At 47.9% G+C, this 22182-nt stretch overlaps 1 protein-coding gene across 1 annotated transcript in view; it reads right to left on the bottom strand.

The window, feature by feature from the left end:
• Positions 1-1396: 1396 nt before the first annotated feature.
• USP10 (ubiquitin specific peptidase 10) overlaps positions 1397-22182 on the bottom strand; it is a 91917-nt gene continuing 71131 nt past the window's right edge. Inside the window, exons 7-16 of the mRNA XM_059903775.1 lie at positions 17675-17766; positions 17066-17175; positions 16597-16652; positions 16261-16364; positions 13798-13897; positions 12832-13009; positions 10091-10256; positions 6983-7127; positions 5632-5697; positions 1397-2425 (exon numbers count right to left, since the gene is read on the bottom strand). Of these exons, the coding sequence (XP_059759758.1) occupies positions 2238-2425; positions 5632-5697; positions 6983-7127; positions 10091-10256; positions 12832-13009; positions 13798-13897; positions 16261-16364; positions 16597-16652; positions 17066-17175; positions 17675-17766 (1205 nt within the window). The 3' untranslated portion in view covers positions 1397-2237. The remainder of the gene's footprint in view (positions 2426-5631; positions 5698-6982; positions 7128-10090; positions 10257-12831; positions 13010-13797; positions 13898-16260; positions 16365-16596; positions 16653-17065; positions 17176-17674; positions 17767-22182) is intronic.

Raw genomic sequence — 22182 nt, 5'->3', positions numbered from 1 at the left:
TAACCACTTTTGAGAGAGACAAGACCTTCCAAGGGAGGGCCTTAGTATCTCAGTTTCCAACATATTTTGGGCTTGACAGAATATATAACTTAGCAATTTAATGATTATGTAGAGACCCTCAAATGACATTTGAGGGGAAATTTCCTCATCTGAATCCACAAGACGTGTTCTAACACTTGGAAGCAGGCTGGTGTACCAACAACAGCACTGTCTGTCCGGGCTCTTGTTACAGATCCCTGAGAGAGACCTTGTTCTGGACAGGGCGTTCACTGACTCACGGGGACACCTTAGCCAACATCGCTTATGCAGGCTGCATACTCAGGACAGATAAGCCACTTGTACAGATCGGACCCGACCTGGCTCACGGATCACAACGCAGAACTCAACGCCGGGCTTCAGAACAGGCTCCTTATTCTACATGTGGCTGGGTTACTGCTGGTATGGGCTGCATCCCCCAAAGTTAATTTAGCTTCCGAAGTCCACATGTTCCATAAGAATTGTACATTATTTTAATAAGAGGCTAATTATGACTTGTGAGTAGCTAAGCAAATCAGAGTAGGGTTACAGCAGGGCAGGCGGGCCAAGGGGGCAATGTTAGAACTGCACTTTTTTTTTATTTTTAAACATATATATATTTATTGAAGTATAGTTGATTTACAATGCTGTGTTTCAGGTGTACAGCACAGTGATTCAGTTATATATGTGTATATATTCTTTTTCGGATAATCTTCCCTTTAGGTTATTACACAATACTGAGTATAGTTCCCTATGCTATACAGTACTGTAATTTTAGAAGTAAGCTCCGAACCTGCAGTGGCACACGGCTACAATTAGCGACAGCGGACGGTAAGCGGAAGAGCTTGGGGGAGAGGCTTGGACCATATAAACCCGCTACTCGGGGGACCCCAGCACACAGGCTGTGAGCGGCCTGCACAGGGCCTTCTGGAACCAGGGTGCCACGGGCACGAGAGCTGCCGGGAGCGGCCTGACACGTATGACGGCTCTTCTCTCCGTCTCCTCCATCTCGAAAGGCTTCCTTTCCACATCTGGAGGCGGCACCCGAGGCGCAGGTAGCAGGCAACGACAAAGATCCTCAGCCATGACCCGCGTCCGCCCCCGCCTTGAACTGAGCAGTGCAGGCGACAGAACAATGGAGAGAGCGCTTACCTCCTCTTTCCTGCTATTTGAAGATTTTTTAAAATTCATTTATCCAAATCACTAGAGTTAATAACTTTGGAAATAGCAAACAAGAATCACCTGAGGGCTTGGGTCAGCTTTCACAAACACGTCAGGCTGCCCCAGGGGCTTATTTTAATTCCAGCAGCCCAGTCTTGCCCACTTGAACTCCGGTTACTGGAAAAGGCATTTGCCGTCAAAGAAACACCACACACGCAGCTTTAAACCAACTGTGTGATTTTTATTGATGGGCGACAACTTTATACTCCTAGCTATCACTAACTGTGTACAATTAGAGACGCGGCATCGTAGAAGAGCAGACAGCAGAATTAGACAGCAGACGCAGGGAATTATCGATCTTCATTATTTTGCCCATTTTTCATTATGTGTACACAGAAGCATGAATGCAATTTGAAATCTTTTAATGGCAATAAAGTTACAATCACCCATCTATGTGACTGACATCTTAACTCCAAATATTTGATCTGCAATGTGTACGTAAGCAGCTTCTCATCGCACAATTATTAAAATGTATTTTTCCTATTAGGAACCAGCAACTTATTTTTTGTGTTTGTTTATCTTTTGAAGTAAGAACTATTTCTTCTCTGATAACTGGCTCATTTTTATCATTTATCAAAAACTAAAGGGTGAGGGAGGAAAGTGTGATGGATTAAAAAATTTATTTTTTTAAGGAAAGATAAAATTCATTTTCACAAATTTACAAGTGTTGTTGCTGGTGCAGGATTTATTCTACTATGCAGTTAGACTGGGAATCAAATGCAAGTTCCCCTTCTTACTCAGGAATCGGCATTACTTCGGAAATGTGGTTTTTTGTGTATTTGCTTAAATCAAGCGACAGTCTGTTTCAACCAGATGATTTTGATTTGGAAGTTAGAAGTCAACATAAACTATGTTGTGCACAAACCCCAGGCGTCTCCTTTCATTCTAGCCCATTTTTGCAACAGGAAGAAAGAGTTTCTCTCTAAAGAGCCACTAAAGAGAGGAGGGGAGTCGGTGAGAGCCGGTGCTCTACAAGCAGCATCGGGCACACACAGCGGCGGCTACAGCAGGTCCACGCGGCGGTAATACAGGAGGTAGGCTGTGCGCTCGGCAGCGGGCTTCACCACCTGGTACTGGTTAATCACCTTGACCGTCTGGTCGTCGATGCGCAGCCAGCCGTTGAGACCGATCTGGAAGACGTCCGTGGTGTAGTGGCCGCCCGTGGCGCTGCTGCCGTGGTGGTAGACCACTGCAAGAGAGGGCCCGGGCGCCCGTGAGAGCGGCTCCGCACACCAGCGCCTAAGGTGCCCGCCTGCTCCCGCCACAGGCCTGCCTGTCCCACGAAAGGCCTGGCACCAAGGCAGGTGGGACAGAGAAGTGGGATTATACAAAGCAAGGCTGTTTCAACTCAAAACCGTTCAACAATTTACAATACAAAGTCATACATCTATGTCTTAATAACATATTTAAAATGCTCAATATCTCACAAACTATAAAAGAAATGTCAACTAATGGGGTCGTCCCATCTGTCAGCCCCGTAGGCAGGCTCGCCAGCGCCTTAAGACTTGATACAGGAGACAGTCCCCTGGGAAGCAGGACACAGAGACGCTCCCTGCAGAGCCATCAGCCAATGGCCCTCTGGGAACGCACACCGAGGCCCAAACATCAGGCCCTGATCCAGCCAATTCCACTTCTAGACTGTTCTCAACAGAGTATCTCAATCTTGGACAAAGTGAAAACATGCAAAAGCCTATATTCACACTAGAAGGAATGCTGAGTGCATTACATTACAATAAGGTGAATTTTTTCACAGACCAGATTAAAAGTATTTGGTGGTGTAAGAATATGCTTACATTACATGAAAAAAACAAGAATCTGAGGTTTTCTTGTCACCCGTGACAAGGACAGCACTGCCCCAGGAGGGTCACCAGCGCAGTTAGCTGGGCTGAGTGGGCAGTTGTGGAGTCACCCTGCAGATGCTAGTCATTGCTCTTTTTTTCTTTTAGAAAAAATTTCCAATTTTTCTACAACCATGTTTTAACAGAAAAAAATACCTGCCATGTACTTGTTCATTAAAATTGTGTAATTCAAACAGGAAGCCTGAGTCAGAGGTCTAAAACAAATATAACTGTTGGAAGATGCTGAAACGGTATTGAAGACAGTGGAAGGGCACATCCCCCCCCCGCTTCTATGCAGAGAAGGGGCTGGGAGGTGGCCCGGCCACCAGCAGACCTGACCCCGTGTGAGGGAAACAGCCTCCAGTGACATTCCGGGGAGGGGGGCAGCAGTGTGGCCAGGGTGAGCTGTGCGTTGCCGTTGAGTGGCATGAAGGACAGTCACCTGGAGAGAGGGGCACAATCTGGTACGAAATTTCGGCAATAAATAGCCTGAACGTCAGCGCGCTCTCCGACTTGTAGGGACATCCAAATCCACCGTGAGCCAGTGACCTGGGCTGGTCACAGCCGGGCTCTGCACGGAGGCCATTCTGCTGGGGCTCAGAGGTCACTGGGGCCCCGGCCTGCCGGTGACGAACGTGACTGGTCACTGAGGGACAGCAAGACTGTTGGGCCATCAGGTGGGAAACCAGCAACGGAACCAGCACCAGCTCACGGCTGCATCGAGTCCTGCAGGCCACGGCGATGGAGAGGCTGCCGCAGGGCAAGGGGAACCCCGACACCAGCATGCCCCTCTGACCCCAAATCCAGCTGTGGGGCGTCTGTCCTGGATTTTCACCTCTAAGACCTACCAGACTTGGTTTTGGTTTTTTTAAAGTGACCAGGTCAGTAGGATTTAAAGGACCTGTGGGTTTAACTGATTTGCATTTCCTCTACGACACTTCATTTTAAATATTCAGAAGAGAAGCGCTCTACCCGTATTCAGGTTTCTCAAGCAGCAGACCTGTACCTAACGTGGTGATGTGTCACAGACGCGCAGCAAGCCCGCGTCACAGAAGCAGAGCTGAGAATGAGAGTTTTCCAAAAGCTCACGCACTATACTAACTCGTTTTGTCCCGCAATCAAAACCATTTTTAAAAGTACCTCTTTACTCACAGTTTACAGAAAACTGCAACCAATCCGGTGACCGTATTTCTGAGATTAGAAGGCTCACATGAGGATTCAGGGGTGCAGGCGAGAGCGACTCCAGAAGCAGCCCCGGGCCGGGGCGGGCGGGAGGGGTAGGGGTGCACTCACACCAGGGCCCCCTGACCAGGAGACAAGACTTGCTAACCCTGCCCTTGATCATCACCTTGCCCTGACAGGGCCCCAAAGGAGGCTGCAGGGAGACTCGGAGAAACACGTCATCAACCTGGGACCTCAGTACCAAACCCCAGGGAGCCAGGTTGGACCCTGGGGGCCCTCTGGTCTCAGAGGAAGCCCACAGAGAGGCCTCCGAGCTTCCAGCCCAAGGCAGGTCATGGGGAGGGTGGCTACACCCCGGAGTGCGTTGCCCACCAGGTCCCAGCAGGCTGGGGTGAGGCCGTCATCAGCCACCTCCGGGGAGAAGAGCGAGTCAGAGGGAGCAGGTCCTGGTGGGAAGAAAGGGCCAACCGGGCCCAACACCTTCTAACCTGGCACCCAACCCACCCACCGACCAGGGCCCAATCCAACATGCCAAGAGCTCAGGGGTGGACCGAGGGCAGGAGTGGGAAGCTCTGCTCTGCCACTTAAGGGCACAGAGCGGCCAGCGTTCCTCCATGAGTTTCAGTTTGTCCTTTTACAAAATGAGGACAGCACCACGTACCTCTCAGGACACTGCAAGGACTAAATGAGATACTACACAGAAGGTATCCAGTGAAAATGCTCAATGACCGTGTGAGGGCCAATAAACAACAGTCATTACAGACAGGCTCACCAAAGGCAACACCAAAGGAGCGGTGGGAGAGCAGCTAGAAAATTCTAATAAAAACGGCCAGAAAAGCAAACACGATTGTTGCAACCAGCAACTCTTAAAAGACACGTAAGGCCTCAAAGGCATAAAAGACTCGGGCTGTAAAAGAGAAAGAAGGATGGAAGGACAGGAGGCGGAGAAGACGGACGGGCTCTGCGGGGAGCTCTGCAGGGGGCGGGCAGGAGGTCGTGGGTGGCTGAAGAGCCCGTGCTCCCCTAGCCTGGCTGGGGCCACGCCTCAGCACCCACTCCTACAGGCACTACGGCCGCAGCAGGGAGGGCTCCCAGCCTGGCAACCCCACACCTCCGGCTCCAAGACAGAGACACTCGTGTTAAACGACGTCTCACGTTGGGCTGAGCTTTAGAGCCAAGAGAATATTCTGTCAAACTCCAAACACACCAAATTTTAGGTAAAACGCACACTTTCAAATGATTTCCGGACTTATAAAGTCCACAGGGATACCAATAATCTACTCTCTACGTTAAGTGGCATTACAACAAAACTGCGCCTGGGTATAAACCTTTTCATCATTGCTTTAATAGGAAAATGTTGTACAAATTTACTTACCTGCAAATAGCCTATAGGTTCTGTGGCATTTAAAATTCTTATTTTTAACCCCTGGAGAGAGCAGTTCTGAAAAACAAAATATCAAGAGCTTTAATCTATAAAAGCGCTGACACACAGAGCTCCCAGAAAGGGGCAGACAGCAGCCTCCATTCAAGTAACCCACCCAGTGGACCAGGGAGACCAAACAGAACTCCATCCCCTCATTTGCATAAAAACTGAGCAGTGAGGAAGACCAGCTGCAGGGTGATAACGGACGTCACCAGAACCCACCCATCAGAGGACAGGGGCATATACTGAGCCTCTAGCTCATGCTAGAAACCCCTTACAAGCAGATATTCTAAAAAATGGGAAAGAAAAAAAACAAAAGCAAAGCAGCCCTGAAAAGCCTAAGGTTTAAAATGTTTTACACGTGAGTCAGACCACAAAACTCCAATAAACAGTAAGATGATTTTCGGCTGGCGTTTCTTCCCCTTTCTGGTCCTCAAACGGACCATGAACTGGCACAGGAGGCAAACCTATCAGCCGAAGGCGGCAACTCGTGAGAACAGGGCTGAGAGCCAGAGTCCGAATCTTAGGGGGAAGGAAATGCAACGTGCCTGGGGTGCAGGTGAAGCGATGGTGACCCCAGGCCCGCTGCCCGGCAGGTGCCAGTGCCGGGCAGCGTGGGGAGGAAGGAAGGAGGAGGACGGTAGTCTGCTCCTCCAGGAGACCAGGGACGATGCCCCATGTCCTCTCTTCTGTTCTCCAGGCACCCGGACACTTCGAGAGTCACCTCTAGCTCGTGACGCTCCTGATCGAACTTCATGTTTGCACAGAACATTTCTCACAAATTCTGAAGCTTTCCAGGAAAGTTTTCCTTCAAGCTCACTTTCAGCAAGACAACTAGGTGCTTTCACCACGATGTACCCAAGCTGCCAAGCCCCGGAGACCTGGCGGAGACCCGGGGCTGGGGCTGCAGCTCTAAGGCCGGGGTCCCTGCCGCTGGAGGGCAGGGGGAACACTCCCCGTCCACTAAAAAGCCAATCAGCTGGCTGCTCCACGCAGCTGTTAATACTTAGCATAAGGAAAAGTGTTTTCTACCACTGACCCATAAACTTTTTATATTTAGTATTTTTCTCACCTAGTAATATTTTCATATGGTTTATTTATTTTTGCCTTTAATTTTAAAAGGCCATTTTAGTAAGAAATTTTAACCTAAAGGTCTATTAACAGTCAAGAAATTTAAAACAAAAAAGTCATGAAAGAGAGCTTCTGAATCCTGACATGACACAGAAGATGCTGAAGCATCAAGAAGCTGGCTGATTTCCAGAGTACCGTCATCATAAACGCTTTTGCCTTATAGAGTCGTTACCTTTACTAATTTCCAAGTCCACAGGATATTCAATATTTTTGATAAGCTTCTGACATCCACCTGTCTTCTCGTAAACAAACCGTTTCAGGTGCAGCACGAGGACAGGAGGGAGCTTTTCCAGAGTCACCCTTCGACTGATCTCAACCTGAGACACACAAAGCACACGGGAAACGCCATCTTACTCCGAGCGGCAGACACCACACCACGTCCCGCTCCAAGACTCAGATGTTCCGGGGCAGTGCTTCTCAAAGCTCCCTGAGTCACAGGATCTTCTGAGAATCTAATGGGATCTTTTGAGAGGTACTGACCTTCTTCTTAGAAAAATGCATATATCTCTACAGACACAACTGCAGGGGGTGCCAAAGGTCCCTGAGCCAAGTTAAGAACCTTTGTCCTAGGGCATTAAATTGGCATAAAAATTTAGATGCTAACTTAGTAATACCTTGAATTACATATGTATTAACTTATTTTTTAATAACTCTCACAGTAGCGATAAAGCTGAAGCCAATGTGTTTCTTGAATTAGACGCTCTAAATAACTCTAAAGCTATTTAGTGTAACCATTGGTTTTATAACAGTTCCGCTTTTATCAACTCAAAATGCCCCTTATGAACTTGCACGGTCTACTGAACGCTGCTTTTTATTAAAATGCATCTTCACAAGCAAACTTAACCCCTTTATGTACTGTTCTCTGTATCTGCAAACGTGTTGACGCTTCTGGTATTTAGACGGAGAATACTTTCGTTAGAAATACTTGTCCACGTAACAATCCAAAAGACAGCGGCATATAATAAACACCCAGAAAGCTTTCGGAGGACTACACGCGTATCTGGCTGAAGGTACCTGGAGCGAGCCTAGCGGTCACCGCCGCCTGGTTTATTAGGGTTGCAGACCCTTTCCGGCCCGTCTTCCCACCCAGACTGAGGTCCCAGGCATGGAAACAGCCCGATCACCTCGACATTCCCATTGAGTCTCTGCAGTCCAGTGTCTCACATACAACAAGAATTGTGAGTGAAGAAAAGCGTGACTCCAGTTCCACAGTCAAAACCAGCGATGACGATGTAAGACTCCAGCTTCCTCACTTGTAAAATGATAGTCAGACTAAAGTACCTCTGGGATGGTTTCTCAGTGCTAGTGACCCGCGATTCTGTTCGTTAAGGGGCTAATCTCAAATCCTTAACTGAGTGTTCCGGGTTTCCAGAGAAACTGAGCCACTTTCTAACACCCAACAAAACCAGACCTTTTTTATTTAGCTAGTATTTTGTATAATCATATTTTCCCACAATCTTCCTTTCTGTGTTCCCACAGAAAAACAACTTTTGACCTAAAAACCTAGTAAGATTAAAGTAGGTACTTCGAAAAGTAAATCAAAAAATCACATTCCAGAAAATGTGTTACTTGCTCTTCACAGACTCGCTGTACAAGCTCCTTCCTCAGACACCTGCTTCCACCGCCATGGAGCGAGAACGGCCAGCAGCCTTCTCTGCCGTCTTCAAGGCTCCACCGAGATGCCACTTCTTCCGTGACTCCTTCCTCCACACCTGCCATCTAGAATCCATCACCTTTTCCTCACCCTCCTCTGACCCCAGGCCAACAACCACAGCCACCGCTACCTCAGTCATCACGCCCCACCCACCTCTGCCCAAACAGCAGTTTAAGTGCAGCAGGCGCCAACGAGGAAAAGAGACATATCCCCAGAGGGCTCTCCTGGGAGCGCAGGGAAAGGCTGCCCGCCTCCCCAGCGGGATCGGCGGCTCCAGTGGGGAGGGGCCGGGATGGCGAGTCCTCCTCTGGAGCCACGGCTGCCCCAGACGAGCAGGTGGACAGTCCCACAGCCAGTACACGACCCGGCCTCCCGAGAACAAGCACCCGCTCTCTCTCTCCCATTAAGTTCCACCGCTTCTCTAAGGAAAAACTGCCGGGATTCTCTTCCGGCTCCTACCACTTTTACTTTCTGAACACAATTGTCCATGAGAAGCAATTAGAAAACACGGGGGAGGACTAGGCCTAACTTCTGCAGATACCCCGAGAGGCTGGCTTGACCAACCCGCAGCAGACGGACGGAAGCTCTCCACACCCCGCCTTTGCTCCTCTTCACGTGGATGGAGCCCGAGCTGCGAGGCAAGGGCAGGGCCCTCGGCCCCATGAGGTGTTGGCAGGTTTCCTACGCCGGGCCGTGCTGGCTCACCCTGTAGCCATCACACACGGCTACTGAAATCAGGCCTCACAGGAATACTCTAACTGTTCAAGAAAGCACCGCCCTAGCTAGTCTACATTCATCTCCCCAACACACTTCTATGAATGCACAGCCACGACCTAGGATACATGACGGAGAAGGCGCGCTCCACTGCGGAGAAGTCGGGCCCAACCGGCGGCTCCACTGCGGAGAAGTCGGGCCCAACCGGCGGCTCCACTGCGGAGAAGTCGGGCCCAACCGGCGGCTCCACTGCGGAGAAGTCGGGCCCAACCGGCGGCTCCACTGCGGAGAAGTCGGGCCCAACCGGCGCATCTGGACGGCCAGCAGCTAACAAGCCCTCAGAGAGCAGAGAACTATCGCCTCTCTCGACGGAGCTGACACGCTTCCTCTTGACTCCTGAACACTGAAAGACTCAAGACTCTATCTTTTTTTCAGATCAAAGAGTAATAGGCACCACAACAATTACTTTCTATTTTTCAACGTCCTTGAAGATCTACAATCAAATGCAAACCAGATTAGAACATCTTTTAGAACATCTTTTATATCCTAACTATCTCATGAAATTGTGCTCTATGGTATCAGGAATGTGAATGAGCTATCGGCCTTTGTCAGAGGTGGTATTCACTCTACGGTGCCATGACTGGATGGCCAGCAAATGAAACACAGCTCAGAATAAATAACCCCAAAGACCGTGACCTGTATTTCATGACTTAGAGCCAAGGGAAGTTGGGAGGATCATCTGTTTCAACCATTTCATTCTCAGAATGTGGAAGCTTTCAGTCCAGAAAAAAAGTTAAGCAACCGATTTGAGAGGCAGAGCTCAAACCCACTTCTCCTCATTCCAGAGTCTGTGCTCTTTCGCCCACCCCAGAGGGCCCCCAGATAAAGGTCCAAGACCAACTGTGAACGTACCTCTTGTTTGGTTTTGGTGGTATAACCCTGGACAGACTCTCTTGCCACCAGGCTTTCCAACGCATCCTGGACGGTGCGTATCTTGTCCGACTGGATATCCAGCTGCAGCGTGAAGAACGGCTGCAGGGTGGCAGATTCTTTTGAACTCTGCTGGTAAACCACAGACCTGAAAGTGGAAAACACACCACATCTAAGAGCTCGCCTTCCCACTCTCCCTGAGGTCATCCAGCAGGACAAGAGGAACAAACGCTGCAAGCGAGGTTATTCAGTATCACTGCCAGAAGACCAGAGAGAACAGAAATGCTAAAAACACACTGAAGCATTTTAAAATAATTCCACTCAATACCACCTCGAAAGAATTTCTAGCAACTCAATCCACCAGCTGAAAATTTTCCCAGCTGAGTAGCTCTGGAAGAAGACCTATTTCACCTTCCAAATGCCTCCCCTCCACTTTATTTAATGCACAGGTTAGCAAAGGTGACGATCTTCCCAGAGTCAAAATGCTGACATTTTTTATACTCTCAGGCGTCACAGCCTGTTGTAATAAAAAAGAGGAAATCCCGAGGTAAACAGAATGATTTGGATAGCATTCCCCCTATGAAAACGACTTTACAAAGGGAGGGGAGCAGGGTGTGTGCGACAGGAAGGTGACCACCACCCTCAAGGAGGAGGCTGCCAGCTGAGCCTTGCTTCCTTAGCTGGGTTTTCATTTCATTTTTCCTTGTCCAAGTTTTTCTGAGTAAAAATCTGTGTTGGGCCCACGTCTCACGTAGCGTCAGCAAGGAGAAGTTCCAGGAGTCCAACGTGGGATTCTCTCGCTGCAGTCTGAGCGCCCCAATTTATACACGAATAAAAGGGGTGGGCAGGTAGACTGCTGCGAAGGGCAGGTGAGCGGCTCTCTGGCCCGCTTTCCGTCGCACACACTGTTTTCCCGACGCACAGCACGGGAAGCACCTCCAGGCTCCCCGTGAGAACGAAGCCTTGAGGGGGCGGCCGTTCCCCTGGTTGCAGAGAGGGACAGTGGGAACAGCAGTAATGGGCCTGGACTTTACCAAAAGGGTGAACACGGTGGAGAAAGGTGCTGGTCTTTCTGGGGTAACTGGAAAACCACCAAAAGAGCGTGAATTTTAGGAGAAAACCTTTCAGTTGGTCTGAATAAAGAATAATGCTTGGGAGTTCCCTGGTGGTCCAGGGGTTAGGATTCCATGCTTCCACTGCTAGGGGCCCGGGTTCGATCCCTGGTCGGGAACTAAGATCCCGCAGGCCACACACCATTAACAATCACGCTTAATGGTGCCTACTACACACACAAAAGCAGCTCCTAAGTTATAAGGAGCAGTTCTGTATCTTTGCTTTATAGTTTAAAAAAAAAAAAAAAATCAACACCCAATTTCAACGCAAAGAGCCCACAGAGGCTGAGGCTACAGGGCGATGAAGAGTCATCTGGGGCAAGCTAGAAATTTCCAAAGTGGATTCTGGTTTTTCCCACTGCTTATTCTCAAACACACTTGGGATCTTCGTGGCCTTGCAATCCGGTTGCTGTGCCTCCCCACAAACACGGAGCCCTCGTGTCACAGCCACTGGGCCGTGCCCTCGTCCCTCCCCCACCCTCAGTGAGCACCCCGAGGGGGACAACATCAGGCTGCTCGGCTAACAAAGAGTTAAGGGCGCAGACAGCCTCCCCTCACCGCCGGTCACAAAACTGGAGCCCCGCTTCCCTCTCCCAAAAGGGCGCCTCCCGAGGATCTGCATCTGGCGAAAGCAAGTTGCAGCCATAGTGGTGGGGCTGGGTATCGGGAGGCTGACACGAGACTCCAAAACAGAAAGGGGCCTGCAGAGTCTAGCTCACAGCGAGGGCACAGAAATGATGTGTTCAGTGTCGTGTGACCAGCTTGGGAGGGGGTCGGGCACATCTCTGAGGTTTTCATTAGCCTGTTGAAAGGTGCTCAACCTAAGCTGTTTTAGAGCAGAGAGACTGAACTGACTTTCGATGCCTTGAAAAGGGTGTTACTTCTTGTTTTGGGACGACGAAAGGCTAAGAGCCTCACTAAAAAAACCAAAAACACTCCTGTAGGTGAAGCTGTAAGGTCTTCAGAAGGAAATCATGCTATAATGCGGTCCTTAAAACTCTGGATGAGTAAGGAGGTCCTCGGAGTCAGTGCAAGTTCTACTGAATTCCACATAATGGTGGTACTGAACGGCTCTAACGTAAATAAGTAAAAACCTTCCAGAAGGACTCCATGAATGAGCAAAGGGCAGCTGGTTTGAGGGAACTGGGGCAGGGGAGGTGCCCAGGTACTCCAGAAGGCCACGTGTCCTCCTCTGTGTAAAAGCATCTCCCTCTACACTCTCTCAGCTTCCGAGCTCACCTGGCTCCCGTGCCTACAATTCCTCCAATCAGATACATGAATTTCTTCTCTTAACAAAACATGTATTTCCATTAACTTGTCTTTCTCTTCCTACCCGGCTGTGAGCAGCTGCACGGAGGGAATGTCAGTGTCGCTGAGGGGTGAGGAGCCCCTGGCAGACAGGCGGAGGCAGCGCCCTCTGCAGGAACCCACCGTGGGTCGTATGAGGGCCGTGGGGCCGGCAGGAAGTCCAAGAACAGAGCGGGCACAGAGTGCAAAGGCAAACCATTCAGTCCCAGACTGCTTAGGGCAAATCTTACACCTCCCCCCTCCAGCAAAATGGCAAAACCCTGAAAAAGGCAAATGCTAAATTATTCCAGAAAAGCATAAAACCTGATGTGGCCACCAAAAATGCCAGTGATGGGGGTCTGAACAAAATCCGCCTGGCGAGTGACCGAAGTCTTGTTTCGGGGGCCCACTTGCTCCCATTCGTCCTCACTTCCTTCGCCTGGTTCTTCCTGCTCGTCTTCGTTCACTGAGTGGCTTCTGGGTCCATTGGAAACAGTAAGTTCTGAAAAGTAGACAGTCTGCTTAGGCTACTATTTACACAAAGAGCAAAAAATAAAAATAAAAGTTCTACATAAACCACCTACACAGATTTGTCAACTGGAGCTTTAAGGTGAGATCAGGGTGTATTCTGCACTGAGGACAAAAGCAATGTGTGCGATGCTACAGCAGCTCCCTGCTGGTGTGACCGGCGGCAGAAGATGCCGTGGGGCACCTGGAGAACTCAGGTGGGACGGGGACACCGACTCCGCTGCGTAACTGCAGCCGGACTCCGTCATGTGCGAAGGGACTCGGGTCACATGGCAGAGCCATCCCTATCTCAGGGGACCCGTGCTTTATCATTTGGGGTGAACTAAACTGCCATCTGCAACTTGATTTTGAATCCCTTGGGGAAAAATGTCGTGGTGGGGCTGGGGAAGTAGAAAGAGAGATCAATAAGGATGACATGGTAGCAACTGTGGAATCCAGTGGTTATGCAGGTAACCAACCTATTCTTTCAGTTTTTCTCTAGATGTAATCATTTTCCTAATTACAAATTGAAGGGGAAAAAGCAGAGGTTCTGGAAATACATTTATCTATTTGAAATATACAAACACAACATTCTCAATGGTACATAATAAGCAATGTAAAAGTAACTAGTTATCTTAATGAGTAAATAAGTGATTTCTGAAGGGTGAATGACTGTTGGGGGGAAAGGCAACTTATTATATGAGCATATACATAGCATTTGTTTAAGAATGATTCTTAAGAAAACGTTCTACACAATTCTGTAGCAAGCACACCATAACCTACTTTCGTTATTCGGTGAGAGAAGTTTCTTCAGGTTCAGCATTTCCTCATGAAGTCCGTTTAGAATGAAGCCTAAGTACTCCTCGGCATCTTCTTGTCGACCCTGAGAAGGTCAAACAGGGTCACGTTAATCTTAACCGATTACTCTTCAAGGCCTGCACGGAATGTGTTACCTGCATATACAAACTATGCCTTCTCTTAAATTTTCAGTAGGATTTAACATGAAGTGCTTCCCAAAAATCACACGAATTTTTCTTTGGACAGTTAAGATGTGTGAAGTGGGGAAGACTGGGTGTATGAGCGGGGGAGGATTAAATATCTATCTCTAAGCAATAGAACAGGGATTTCTTTTTAATTTTGCTTTTCTGTATTTTTGAAATTTTCTACAATGAGTATACGTTACCTTTATAATAAAAAAGTTATAAGTTGCTTTTTTGTTTAAACGAAATAGAATGCACAACCCCAGGGGTTACCATTCACACTGCAAGTTGTAAAATTAGCAGCCCTGTATGTCTCCTTTTATTTTTGATGATGGGCAACCATAGGAGAAAGGACCCAAATTATATGTGAAAAACTCTATTGATTTAAAGACTTAGCTGCCTGCTTTACAAACACACATCAGCACAACCATTTGCAGATGAATCATACAGTATGGTCACACACTAGCTGTATAATCTTACATTGGTTTCATCTGATTATATAACTTATCATGATTGGTTCATATTTCATTCTTTGGAGCGTAACGGCGTTGAGTGTTCCAAGGATCTGCAAATTCTTCTGCTTGCGGTCTCTGAGTAGACCTGTTTGCTCCAATGGAACTGTAGCTGTGGACGGGGCTGTTTGGTGTGAGTGTGTCTGTGGGAAAGGGCAGAGGCTGGCACAGCCCAAGACGCAGAAAAGAGTTAACAGTGCTGGGAAAGGCCTGCTCGCTGGGTTGGTCCTTGGCTGGCATCTGGGAACTTGGATTTCAGGAGGGTTCCCACCATTCCAAGAACTGAAAAGGGAGCGTGCCAAACTGTGCAAACAGTGTGGTTTGTGCCGAGCACTGGCTTTCCCCCCGGGAGTCTGGGCCGGAGTCTGCGCGAGGCAGGGGGTGCCTATGTGAGCAGCCCCGAGCAAAAGCCTTGGACGCCGAGCTGCTGAGGAGTCTCCCTGGGGGACCACAAGCCACACGGCTGCCACCGTCTGATGTGGGAGGAACCGAGCGAGTCCTGTGTGCCGACACCCGGAGAGGAGTCTCGAGGTTTCCTGCAGACGCTGCCCGAGTCTTTACTCTGTGCTGATTTTGCTTTGTGTCCTTGGGCTGTACTGAATCCGAACTGCGGGTAACGGCTCCTGAGGCCCGTGAGACCTTCTAGCGAAATCCCCAACCCTGAGGGTGGTCCTGCAGACCCCAGCAAGCCGGAAGTCATGTAACTTCGAAGCTGCAGGATCTCAGCGCTGCTCAGCCACGAGAAGCATCCTGCGCTTTACCTCTGCTCCCCGAGCTGGGGGCCCGCCCCTGGCTTCTAAAGCATCTGTACACTCATCTGTCTTAGTACTTGTCTTGTCTGCTTCCTCAGATGATAGATCTAACTCCCCTACTGGGCGAGGCGCTCTTTGAAGCAGAGGGCACCGTTTACTCCATGCCCGCCTTCCTAACACTAGCAACACCCCCAAATCCTGAGCTTAACACCAAAGGCTACGCCATGGGCACATGAAGAGCCCCTGGTGGTATGCTGCTGCAGTGCCCTGAGTATTCCCTCTTCTTCGAAACAAAGGGGCTGCAAACAATATTACTTTAGTCAGTTTTAACACAATTTTCTTGAATATTTCCTAAAGAATTCCCCTTTTCTAGCATCATTTCAATTGCTTGTACTGACTCATCACGAACTCTGTCGGGGAGGAAAAACATGCTCCGGTGAACTGTGCAAAAGGGTGCCCCTGATTTACCCTGAACACCGTCAGGGCCCTTTACAAGCCCTCCGTGGCCCTTGGCCCCACGCCTTCAGCAGCAAAGTGTATGATTAAAAACGAAGGCCCGGAGGGAGCGTGGAGAAGATGCAGCACTCTTGAATGTTGTTCCTGGCCCGATGGCCCCACCCCTGCAGCAGGGCAGTCCGCGTGGAAGTGAAGGAGCTAACTCGGCTGCCAGGCTCTGCCACGTCTTAGCTGTGACCTTGGACAATGACTTCACTTTTCTCAAATGGATAATTGGATAAATAATCACACTTTATTCACAGGGTTAAGTAAGTTAACGGATGGAACGAACTTACAGCAGTGGTTGGTCACAGTAAATGACACGAGTTGTCTCTGATTACCATCATTATCATCCCACACTCTAATTCATCCTAGCAACTCACTCCAGAGCAAGCCTAGATCCACTGAACGCCCACTTAATCGCCACACGGCAAGCAGAGGGCAAGCACTGAATACGCAACAGGAAAGGCACAAGCTTCACACTGACTACGCAACGGCAGTCCCAACCTTTTCAGACAGGCTCGACTTGATAACTGTCAGAAGTCTATAAATATACGTGGGTTCAAAGGCAGCTCCAGGGCGGATATCCCTCACGATTTTATCCCCAAGAGCTGCAATGGAAACAGGACACAGATTTTTACAACTGAAGAAGTCTTAAAATGACTAAAGGCATAAGCATCAAAACTCCCCCCAACACCCGCCCAATGTTGAGAATAGTATAGGTGTAGCAACCTCCAAGTAAAGAGACATTTTCTTTCCAGCAAACCTGAATTTCTCAAACTCAGTCACCTGAATTCATAACTCCCAAAATGTAATGGCATCAGAACCCTCGTTTCTACTCACCTTGTCTGGGTTTTGGAGGTACTGGCATATTAGTAAACTCATTCATTAGCCGAACACTAGACACGGGGGGAAAAAATGTTTAGTACATTTTTTTAAAAATACATACTATTAACTAAAAAGCCTTGACGGCTAAGTAGAATGTTACCTAGTATGAAAATAGCAAACTTTAGATAACCAATGCTATAATAGCTAGTGAGCTCGTAAATCTTTTCTACATAAGTTTTTGGTATATTTCAAGTGATATAATTTGGTAAACACTAAAATTTATTCAACTGAATCCAAAGAACACAGATAAACAATGTTCCAATTCCATTTCTGGTTAACTTCCATAGAAAATCATGAACAGCACATTTAAAAAATAACAGAATGACAGGATTCATTTGCAGGAAATCAAGAACTTTGCTATTTGAATCTAATTATCAGAGGGGGAAAAGCCCACCCCTTAACACATTTTCAGCAGCTTACTTACAAGCTATCTATCATGGGTGTGGACGTACAAGGCCTTTGCACTTTTGAATACAGAGGAATGAACTTCATCAGGTGATACATCGGAGGGCAAGCAACCAATGCCTGCAGTGTCTAAATGACGGCAGTAAGGAAGCGTAAAGGAAATAAAACCAATGCTCCAAATTGTGGAAAGGCACGTAAAACACAAGAGCATATAAAACTAAGCAAGCCAAGGACACTGAACGACTTAGATATGTAAACACAAAAGGGAATAAACCAAATAATCCCGGGGAAAACTGCCTTGTGGTATCCAAGTAGTTTATAAATAAGAACTGGATTCGACCAAGATAATCAACTCGATTAACACAGGACTTCCAGTTTAAGTGGTCACTCTGCCCTGTTATTCAGGACCATTTTCATGAGAAACTTGCCTGATTCTGTCAGTCACAGGTCAACAAATCATCTCTCTCTTTTTGGTCACGAATAGCCCAGTTAATAGGCAGTAAGGAACCGAGGTTTTGGATTCAAAATGTGGGGTAGACACCCCACAGAAGCGGAACTAAGTCGAATGTGCCCAAGGAAGAGAAAGCTGCAGAAAGCCAGCCTTGGGGACAGCCTCTGAGAAGGATACAGCATTAATGTAGCACCAGTTTCCTTTATTGATCAGCCCGCGGGGTTGCAATGACACTGGTTTATGAATCAGGGTTACGTTCTCCAGTAACTCTGAAAGAGGGAAGAAGCACAGTGAAGACGTTAATGGCATCTTGTGAACAACTCTCACGCTCTACTCTGGGAAGGGGACCCCCTTCAACAGAGCACACGTCACATCCAAAGGGAAGGCAGGCTGTGTTACAGCTTCGTTCCGTTCAACATCATGTAATTATTTAATGATTAAAATGTTCAAAAATATTTTCCCCCAAACACTGATGACATTTATTTATCTTCCCGTGGTAATATCGCTAGGGAGCACAAGGACTGTTTTAATAAGAAACAGAAAGGGCTTAAAAAACGATATCACAGTATTAGGGAACAGACTTAAAAAAGATACAGGCTCTTTTAACACTGACAGCTGGGCAGGCCTCCTTGATCGTGTGGTCCTCAGACACCATCCAGAAAGGCGTTTGTTTACGTGCAGGACCCGTCTCATTCACCTCTGGATACCCAGCACATCACAGTGGGTGTTCGGTGACTGTTCAGCAAGTGGTGATCCCTCTTTTAGGGGCAATTATCTCCTACTAACTGAACTGTATTTCCATCAGAAGTCCCATTCAGAACACTAAAATCCCTTATTCCATTTAGAAATAAGCTTCGTTATCCTCAGATTCACCTTTTGACATCACTCTTCCCCGTAGTCTTAAAATAGCTGTGAATGCCATCTTTACAAAAGAATGCTTTAAATATTGGTAAGTAACTGGCCCTTTTTCTTTTTAGAAATGTGTTATAACAAGGTCTCCCCATGTCCCTTACGAATGCTTTAACAGTGACAGCCACAATTTTTGGCTACCTTCTACTCTTGGCAAGCGCGTTACAACTTACAATGTTAACTCGCTGCACTTAATCCTCAGGGATCCCAGAGTACCACCAACCATCCCGCTTCCACCAAAAGAAAACAGAGGCTCAAGGTTAACTCGCCTGCCTGTGACCTCGCAGGAGCCAGGCAGCACAGTCGGTACCCAAATCCGTGACGTGCGGCCACACGACACAGCCCCTCCCGTAACTTTTAGACTGTGTACTAGGGAGCACGCATTTGATATCAGCACCCACCCAAAGCATCACTCACTCAAACAAAAGAAGCCTTTTTTTCCTAAAAACATTTGCACTGGCAGATGTCAGACTTAAGAATTAAATGAAGAAATTAATTTGCAAGATTCTAATGTCAACACACACACTCCCTCCCTCTCTCCTGTGAGCGTAAACGCCCTCTGGCCTCTAACTGAGGAAGCACAGAGAATAATTTTCCCATTTATTAAAAAGTGAAACATAAGCGACTCAAGAGAACCCATGGAATCTGTTCAGTTAGACTAAGCTTGCCAAGGTCCTCTTGTCTCTCTCACTACGGGGCACAGCGCTGGGCCTTCGCGGAGGAACAGATCAGGTACAGAACTGAACCACACGCCCACGTGACTGACACCCAGCACAGACACCGCTAGGAGCTCCATCTGTATTATTCATAATCGGCCTAACAACCCTGTCAAAGAGACACCATTATCATCCCCATTTCACAGATGACAAAACTGAGGTCCAGAGGGGTTAGGGAACTGGTGCAGGGCACATGACTGAGCTGACATACGAGCCTGGGTCCCAGAAGCTGGGCTCTTTGCTCTCAGTAGACAACAGACTCTGCTTTAAGATCCTTTACTCTAAGGTTTCTGATACTAACTTTTCCCCACAAGCTGAAGATCTTCTTCTCACAGGGGATTTTTACATCCGTCTTTGAGCCATTTTATCACAAAAGCCCAGAATTTCCAATGTGTGCCACAGAATGGCAATTATTTCATATAGTTACTCTGCAAAATATCTGTGCATTTTCAAACAAGCATCAGTCCCAAATGAACGCTCCATCAAGACACCTGTGAATCTTTGCCATAGTATTTTTATATCTAAAAACAATATTAAGCTTTCACATAATCATACAACTCAAAACCAACTGCCTTCCTAACACAAGGGCCTCTGATAAACGACACGCTGCAGTTGGCTAAGCCTTGCCTGGGCACCAGGACCTGCAGGTGCAGAGAGGACTGGGCGGCGGTCCTGCTGTAGCAGGGTCTGCAGACCAGGCAAGAAGGGCCCACACGGTGCAGGCTAAGCTGGGTGGGGGCAGTGGAGGGGATGCCCGGCCCACCCAAGAACTGGAGAAGCCTGAGGGGCCAGGGGCCCGTGACAGCAAATGGTACCCGGAGAACGTCTCCAGCTTGGGGTGATGGTGCCTTCCACCCAGAGGAGAGGTGCAACAGGACAAGCGGGTTCTTTCCTGTTTTGGGCAGTGATGAAATAAGGAGTTCAGTTTTAAGAGTTTTAGAGGCTCAGATAAAAAGGTACGCGGAAGACACCAGTACACAGTACACTGACACTCACAGACCAGCCAGTAACATATCTCCACTCACACACACAAACACACACGGGACCCTGCAGCTCGGGGCCTGAACTGTACGTTCTGACAGCAGTGGCTCAGAAGCGGAACCCTAAGCACCACCCACATCCAACTGACAGGCTAAGGAGACTCCGTAATGGTGATCTAGAAGGATAGGGCAGCTGGAATCAGCAGTGGAAGCAGAAGCACGTTCGAGGGCCTCAAGGAGGAAAGCAAGAGTGGAGACCACTCGTGCAGTCTCCCTTGGCCAGGAGCCTGGTTGAGGAGTAGGCAGAAGGGGGTCACTAAGGGGCTCCCAGGATCGCAAGAGGGAAGGAGCTAGGGAAGGGCAGACTCACCACAGTTTACGGTGGGGAAAGAAATGAAATAGCAACCTCAATTTTCTTGATGATACTGGAAGCAAAGTCTCCCGGGGTTGGGGGCAGGGGTGAAGGTGGGAGGGGAAGTGGCTTGACAATATCAATTCCTGTTCAATACAGACACTGAAGGAAAACAGAAAGAAAATGATCAGGGGCAGGCATGCATCTGAAACTTCCCTTCCACGCATCTGTTTTAACGGACTCAAAAATATGTTTATACGTAGTCAAAAGTGCTTTGGATGCATATCTTGTTAAACTAAAAACAATCATTTATGACAGGCCAACTCCACTCTCAGAGGGGAAGCAAGGGGCTTCCCTGGTGGCGCAGTGGTTAAGAATCCGCCTGCCAGTGCAGCGGACGTGGGTTCGAGCCCTGGTCCAGGAAGATCCCACATGCCGCGGAGCAACTAGGCCCATGCGCCACAACTACTGAGCCTGCGCTCTAGAGCCCGCGAGCCACAACTACTGAGCCTGTGTGCCACAACTACTGAAGCCCACAGGCCTAAAGCCCGCGCTCCGCAACAAGAGAAGCCACCGCAATGAGAAGCCTGCGCACCGCAACGAAGAATAGCCCCCGCTCACCCGCAACTAGAGAAAGCCCGCGCACAGCAACGAAGACCCAACACAGCCAAAAATAAATACATAAATAAATAAATGTATATTTTAAAAAAGAGTTTGAGAGAACCAACACTTTTCAGTTCTCCAAAAAGAAATGTTTGCTTCAATTCCTTAAAATTAAGTTTTGAATATTTTGTGAGTATACAGTATACTAATAAAGTCGCATTTCAAAAGGAATGAAAGGTTGTAAAAAATTAAGATTAAATATCTTATTGCCTAAGATTTTCTCTTAAAAACCAAACATCCACACAATTTAAATGTTCAGTGTTATAACACACTGTACATTGAGCGTTCCTCCCCCTGAAGAATTTCAATGACCACAAACTGAGCCAGACGCGAACGTCTGACGGAGCCCACCGTGCTCTGCTCCTCTTCTACCACCCAGTCGAGCAGCACCTGTGCAAAGACAACGCTAATCCCTGTAAACAATCTCCATTCCTTTTACTGAATGTTCCTAAAATAAATGAATCTTACTGCTCTATTTCAGAAGTCAATATTCATGAATGCAGACAAGTGAGTATGAATACTGCTTTTAATTTTTTGGTATAACAGCTGGCTCTATTTAATTAAGTTCCTTTTATAATAACAACATCACCGTTTCCATTTAGATTTTGCTAAAGTCCAATGAGCACTGAAGGGCAGCCAAAGAACAGAGAGAGGGGGGTATTTCCTGAGGTTGAACCTTTAAATCTGACCTATGGTCCCAAGTCATCACTGTTGGTTTTCTATTTTACTTTCTTTTAGGGCAAATTATCAGAAGTTGACTGTAGAAACAAACTTTCCCCCCAGAGGCCTTCTTTTCAATCCATTGTTGTTGGTATAATTTACTACTCAGATCTGTTTAGACAGTAACTTTAGGAAGGTGGGCTCCTCAAGCCATCTTTTCCACAGGAGTTGGCAGGGTTGCCCAGGAATGATGTTATAGGCACGGCACAAAATGCCAGAATGACTGCATATCACATAAAAGCTATGAAACTGAAAGCATTATCTTCACCTTCGTAACAGCTCAAACATTGACAAATATAGTAGCCCACATACATAACCACAAATCATTAAAATGAAATGATCCAT

Source organism: Balaenoptera ricei, chromosome 19 (genome assembly GCF_028023285.1).
Source record: "Balaenoptera ricei isolate mBalRic1 chromosome 19, mBalRic1.hap2, whole genome shotgun sequence".
In the NCBI taxonomy this organism is placed as follows: domain Eukaryota; kingdom Metazoa; phylum Chordata; class Mammalia; order Artiodactyla; family Balaenopteridae; genus Balaenoptera; species Balaenoptera ricei.
Note: the sequence above shows the minus strand (reverse complement) of the source record. Positions and strands in the feature narration are given on the sequence as shown.